Consider the following 7015-nt stretch of genomic DNA (forward strand, 5'->3'; position numbering starts at 1 on the left):
ACTTGTATTTTACAAAAATAAGAAAATAAATCTATGAAATGAAACTCTTCAAAATCTCTCAAGAAAAATATTCTACAGTAAGTCACAAGGGTATCTCTTTAGTTATTTAGACAACTCACCATTTCCACGATCTCGACTTCAGCCTCAATCCTGAGATCGTACAAGAACTTCTTCAGATCCTTTTTCATCTGGATCGAATTATCCTCCATCTGCGCGACCGTGAAGATCCTCATCTTGCAGTTTTTCCACGTGCGATGTTGCTTAAGCAGGAACGGTAGCAACATAAGAAGACCGCCGTCGTGAACGATCCACCAAACGTCGATATTGCCGACCACTTTTTCCGTCGAATCCGGGAAGAAGTTGATCCCCTTGGGAACGAGAAGAGCCATTCTAGCGGCGGCCACCGATCTGACGGTCTGCAGGAACACGCGCCAGGTCCTGTCCTCCTGCGGTTCTTGTTTCCAGCGATACGGCCATCCAAGAATTACAGTATTGGGCTTCATCCCACCGAGCCCAGTTGTTTGTACCAGAGAACTGACACCGTCGACGATATCTTTGGCCACGAGCACATCTACGAATCCTTTCACCTTCTCTTCAGTGATCGTCTTCCTTAAATTTACCTTCGCCGCCAGAGTCTTGCCGGTGTTCTGAATGTAATCACCGCCGATGCAGCTGACGCAGATGGTCAGACCCTTGCCGGCTTTCAGCTGACTTGCGAACGCGAACAGCTTCCGGTACTTAGGCACCAGGTCGTCGGTAAGCTTGGCTAAAATTAGAATCTGCGGCCGCCAGTTCTTCGTGTGCGGCGGACCTTCCTCTAATCGCAGAAGCGAATACCGAGCAGCTGACAGAGCCAGACCACTGATACCGTCACCCCATTCCTTCTCGGCTCCTCGATATTCTATGTATTTGTAGATCAAACCGGCCATACCCATGGCCACCAACGCATAATACCAGCTGGTCATAAACATGATCGCGATGCAGAGAGACAGGCCGAGAAAAGAGAGGCTCCAGTGGTAATACTTGAACCTGGGCCGCCAATTAGGTGTTCTGAGGAGAGTCTGCACTGCGCAAGCGAGGTTCACGAAGCCGTAGCACATGAGAAAGAACATTGAGAGCAGGGGAGCCAAGTAGTCGACGTTGCCAAGAAGTATACCGCATTGGCAGATGATGACCGTCAATACGAGAGCTCTGGTGGGTTCTCCGCGGCTCGAGCTAACGGCGAATGGAGATAAGAACGGAATTATACTGTCCTTGGCGATGGCTTGAAGCAACCGTGGAGCGCCGGTCAGCGATTGGAGACCGGCGCCGAGGGTCGATAGGAAGGAACCGATCAGAATGACCCATTGATTCGGCCAGGCCATGTTGGCTACTACTAACTTTCCACCGATACTTTGCCCGAATTTGTCGCGGAGTAGAAGATTGTCTACTGTTCCAGCGAAGAGTAAAACGCTGGACAGGTATACGGTAGAAGTAGTCAGGATGGCGCATATCGTACCAATCGGAATGGATTTTTGGGCATCTGCGAGATCACCAGACCTGTTCGAGCCTGCCATGATTCCTGTGAACATAGATAAGAAAAAATATAAGTGTGAGAATATATATTGAGTTTCTAATGTCGATCCAAGGTGGAATCAAATAAATTACAAAGTGGCTATTAAAATTATGGCTTACCTGTGACAGAAGGGAAGAAGATACCAATGAGGATAGTAAATGTAGTTGTGAGGTCGACGGTGATCTGGTTGTATGTAGACTCGGACATTACATCAATGTCCTTAGGGTCGTTTCCGTACGCGATCAGTTGGCCTTCTTCTTGGAAGCTGTCCCAAATGTTTTCTAAACATTATATAAAAGTACCATATTAAATCAAGTATAGTAGATGTCCCAGTTTCTGTTCACATCACAATTTCTTTTGTCTATTTCGTAAGTAATCTTAAGTCAGTGAATGGAAGTTGTGACGCGAAATTGATTTGATTTGATTGAAATCCTTAAATGTATCCAAAGTTTAAAATAAATTTACCTAAAAATACACCGCTGGCAAGCCCACGAATTCCATTAACAATGGTCGCGTTGTTCTCCAAGTAATAAGGATCGCATTTTAACGTGCTGGTAGTATTCCCGCAGTAGAGCCGATGAAGAACGCCGGAAACGTTCTTGTTGCAATCTTGCAGCACGTTGATATCTTTCAGCAGTCTTCTACCGAGGATGCACATCCTAGAATGACCAGAATTGATTAATCGTGAAACCTTGCCTTCGAGGCGAAGTTTCCGAACTAATCATTGTTCGATTACGAACTTGAGGGCCTCGCTGCCGTTGAAGTTATAGAACAAGCCTACATAAACGGCTATGATCGAGCAGATGACGCAGGCCAGGGCCACCGTTGCGAACTTGTTTACGAATTTCACGCCGATGAACACTATGGTGCCCATGATAATCAGGAGGCCCGTACCGTAAACCCGGAAATTGTTGTACATGATGTTCGGGTCCTTAGTGAAGTCTCCGAATATACTCAGCGAAGGCGCCATGTACGTCTAGAATAAATAAAAAAAGACCGTTTCACTTCTGATCCAGGATTATTGAGAGAAGACTTCTTAAAACGTTAGGGTCAGAAGTATTTACCAAAACAATTTCCACGGCACCTATGATGTACATCGCAGCGGCTAGAGTGGTACCTGTATAAAACAGCATACCCACGGCACCACCGAACTCTGGGCCTAAACTTCTGGATATCATGAAGTAAGATCCACCGGCTGGTACAACGCCATTGGTTGCGATCGCACTCATACTGATGGCAGTCAGCATAGTCTAAAGACATTCATTTGCATATAATAGAGTGAATTCCTAGTTTCAGGTTTTAAATAAAATAATTTTATTCCACGTTTTCGTCTTATTGTTGTATATAGAATCATCACTGATTGTTCTATCAGTTACCGATCAACCTGTATAAATATGTTTAGAAACGAAGGATTAACTAACCACGCAACAACAGCAGAGCACAATGAAGAAACCCTGAATGGCGCCAGCGGTACCAACGACCCAGGTCAAACGGATGAATAGGATCACACCGAAGATGTTTTGAATACAGGGTAGGAAGACACCGATCAGAGTGCCCATCCGGGCTCCACCCTGTACCGGAGGCGATTTCGCGTCAGGATCAGTGGCGGCTGGGATCGTGTTGCTGTAGTCTGACAAGCTGCTGAGCAACGTGGAAATCCGAGGCCGAACTTCCATCTCTTCCTGGAGATAAAAGAAAAATCTGGTCTATAATCGCCCATCCTATAAAATTCTTTGAAAAATAAAGTTATTAGCATTTAAATATTAATAGTCTTTCCTGACTTCCAATTTAATATTGTTTCCTTACTTATTTAATTATAGAATCTTACAGCACATTTTAATTTGTCATAATATAATGAGAAATTCATATAATAAATTCATATACATGTTTTGGCGAAATTAGTAAATATCGAATATTATATTATATGTGATACTTCTTGTTAATTACACATCTTGTTACATATTTTATAATATGAGAATAATGCATATTAAATTCTGTTATATCTCGTACGAATAGATATTTCGTACGATAAGAATTGTTTGTACAGCACAACATTTTAATTAATAAGTCCGCAAATGATCTCGAGACAGCAGCAAAGAGACGAGACGCTCGAAATCTGTCCAACTCCGAGATTGTAATGTCTGGAATAGGTACCACAACTCCCATAGAGCTAAGTATAGTAGAGCAGAGAGGCTTGGGTACGGTCATGCCAGCATGAAACTCATCGTTAATTGGATCGCTTTGAGACCGTTTCCACCTGGTGCACAGGTAGTCGAAAATTCTTGGAAGCCGCTCGTAATAGATTAGATACGAGAGTCCAGAAATAAGTTGAAGCGTTATACACCAACCGTGAATTTTCTATTGTTATTTATTTATTTATTCTTAAACAGACTAGTCGCCCTTTTTATTAAATTAAAAACAGTCGAGGATAACAATTAAGTAAAATTAAGTCTTGGCGTTTTAGATGTTACAGAGGAGAATTTATACAATTTTATCCAGTTGATTAGAAACGAGTGAAAGAGGAAGTGGGAGAAAGGAGAGGACTACGTGAGAGTCGAGTCGTTCTGACCAAGCACGTACTTTTCTACTTACTGGTGATGGCTGGTTTCCTAGAGCGTAGTTCGTAATAATTTACAATTAGGGAATGAACTGGCTTTGGAACAATTGCCCTTCTACATTGTCTGATCACGTACTCTACTTACTGCGATGAATTCAATTAACATTTGTCCAATACTCTCTATGTATAATGTATAATTCTTTTACAGCTCTGAATTTAAAAGACCACTAGGAATCGACCTCCAATTTGCCAATACCAATGTATGGCTTTTTATTACTCTTAAGCCATGAATCTTTAATCAAGGAAGTTCGAGTTCGAACTTATCACTATTTAAGCATATAGGCAACCAGGGAATTGGCTATCGATGAGGTAACGCTATAAGATTCGATTTATATTCGCGTCAAAGTCCCGGCAAGTTTCGGTCAAGTTTCACGGTTGTGTTCCTAATCAAATAACTCCGTCTCATCTAAGCGATACCGCTAATTAAATTAGTGCATCAGCGAGGAACAAACTTTCGAACAGTAAATCAACCAATGTAGAACAATTTCCTGAACAAGAAATAACTATTTTTCATCGTGAAATAAAATACTAAACTATAATTGACTACGAAACGAGGGCACAAAATATAACTCCCTCGAAATTAAAAACTTAAAGAATAGTATAATAAGGTACTCCTGAGCGATGAGAGTTCTGCGAAGGTTTCAAGAAGATGGGGAAACGTCTAACAACCATCTCATTCGGCCGATAACACAGTTGGATCACTTTCAAGACCAATCCCCCGGTCGTAAGGGGGTAGTAGGAACGAGAGGCCGAGCCAATCCAGGTGCAATCTTATGTAACGATCGGCATTCTGACACGTCGAGATGCGGTAAGGAGATGGGGAATAGAGAAAAAGAAGAAATAAAAAGAAAGAAGAGGAAATGGTAGGGAGAATGCAGAGTGACGCAGAGTCTGGGAAACACGTGCCTACGCGTCCCCGGCCCTCCCTCCTCCCTTCCTATCGATACGTCTATAGCCAGTTAATTAACGTGCTCTCTTTGGTACGAGTCCCACCCTCATAGACTGAAACGCGACCGCGGTTTGGTTTCGACCTCAATTCCTGGATATCCAATTATCCGTTTCTCTTCTCGCTGAAACTACGGACTTCTCGCTTCTCTTCCGCGATCCGTTGAAATTATCTACCGATCCCGGGACACGGCCTTATCGCTGATTTCCTCTCCTGCATCCTCTTGTCCCTTGACCCGCCCCTCCGGTCTCCTTCGATCCAGCTACTACTATCCTCTGTCCCTTTATCGGGGAAACGAAGCGAAAAGTCGTTCCCGGGCGCACGGAGTATCGAGAACTTTACTAGCATTTCCGGGCGAATTGCTACATGGCTTTTGTGATACCTTTTTGCGACGCTACTCCTCTCGGAGGACTTCCAATTTCATCCTTTACCCTTGCCCTTTTTCTACAGAGTAACTTGGCAATTAATACTTTGAACAAATTCGTAATTGTGTGTACTGTATACGAGCAGACGTTTCTAATAAGTAGATTGTGGATTTTAATGCAAAATCATATTTTCTGAAACATATTTTGAGGAAAAAAGGAAGATTTTTTTATTTTTGGAATCTCCTAATGTGAGATTTACATCAATTGTTTTATGTATTTTACGAGATTATATGCAATAGGTACATTTTCTTATATATGTTCTATAAATACATAAAAGTCTACAATTTATTAATTTGAAATCAATTAGGAATAAAGCTAGTGATACAAGTCAATGTATAATGAATCAAATATAAGTTGTACGACTTGCAAAAAAAAGAATTGGAATGGAATGATAAATAAAAAAATGCATCGAGCACATTATATGAATTAATGGTTTTATTCTGAAATCAATTATTGAGGCAAACGTTAAGAACAAAGAAAAGGTCATAGTTCAATAGAGGATTGGAAGATAATTGAAATGACTCGGGGGTACGATTAGAATAGAAAAAGGGATAAAAGTGAGAGACACTCGGTTAAGGGAACAATGGCGATGAACGACAATGTTTCGGACAATAAAAAAAGATGCAAGACCGCGGTAGGAATCCGTTCGCGAGTTGCTTGTTCGTTGAACGACAATTAAGCGAATTGCACACTCGAGCGAATCCAACCCTTCCATCTCTTTTCCTCACTTTTGTGGTTTCTTCTTTTTTTTTTTTTTTCCTTTGCGTTTTAATGAAGGACCCTTCATCCCGAGAAAAGGGAGAGCCTCCGTCGCCCCATTTTTCTTATCCGACTTTCGCCGCGTTGCCTCTTATCTACACAGCAGACCCGATTCAAGGACTCAACAGTCGAATTTCCTCCCATCGTCATTCTTCATTTCCAGTTTGGTGACAATTTTAGTGCATCGGATTTTCAATGACATTTCGCATGATCGATGCTACTTTTTCTTGTAAATGTGTATGGAACCCGCAGTGTATAAATTACGTTTAAATACTTACACTGTAGAGGAAGAGATTCGTCTCATATTCCGCCTTCTTCTCGGAATTTCCACCGCCCACCATCGAGTCCCCATCTCCGCCGGCGCCGCCGCCATCGCCTGTAACAGAAACAACATTTTCCTATAATCCATCTGTATTTGTTTCAAAAATAGAATTCTACTAAATGCGACAAAGGATGATAAATTTGCCTAAAAAGCTTTCAATCAATTGCATTTCAATTCAGAGATGAAATATTTGCATTTGGTTTACGATTGAAAAAATGCAATTATAATTTTTAGGACAATTCATATGAATAGAAATTGGAAGATCGAAACGGATCAAACCATGAAAGTCTGTTTCTCGAGTATCCGTCTAAAAGGCGGACAGTCACGGTGAAGTTTTAATAGAAATACGAAGACTAAAGTGGGACACGGTTTAGTTAAAAAGTCTTAATAG

At 41.7% G+C, this 7015-nt stretch overlaps 1 protein-coding gene across 6 annotated transcripts in view; it reads right to left on the reverse strand.

Annotated features, from left to right (window-relative positions):
- kcc (solute carrier family 12 member kcc) overlaps positions 1 to 7015 on the reverse strand; it is a 40532-nt gene that overhangs the window by 10137 nt on the left and 23380 nt on the right. For 5 of the 6 annotated variants that reach the window (XM_018035077.2, XM_018035075.2, XM_026818776.1 and 2 more), the window contains 6 exons: positions 2977 to 3237; positions 2620 to 2805; positions 2296 to 2531; positions 2021 to 2214; positions 1675 to 1836; positions 120 to 1561 (listed from right to left, as the gene is read on the reverse strand). In XM_018035077.2, coding sequence (XP_017890566.1) covers positions 120 to 1561; positions 1675 to 1836; positions 2021 to 2214; positions 2296 to 2531; positions 2620 to 2805; positions 2977 to 3237 — 2481 coding nt within the window. Of the gene's footprint in view, positions 1 to 119; positions 1562 to 1674; positions 1837 to 2020; positions 2215 to 2295; positions 2532 to 2619; positions 2806 to 2976; positions 3238 to 6580; positions 6675 to 7015 lie in introns of those variants that run through there. The other variant, XM_018035079.2, reaches the window with a different exon arrangement.

The sequence above is a fragment of the Ceratina calcarata genome, unplaced genomic scaffold (genome assembly GCF_001652005.2).
Source record: "Ceratina calcarata isolate Rehan_Ccalc_2016 unplaced genomic scaffold, ASM165200v1 scaffold86.2, whole genome shotgun sequence".
NCBI lineage: Eukaryota > Metazoa > Arthropoda > Insecta > Hymenoptera > Apidae > Ceratina > Ceratina calcarata.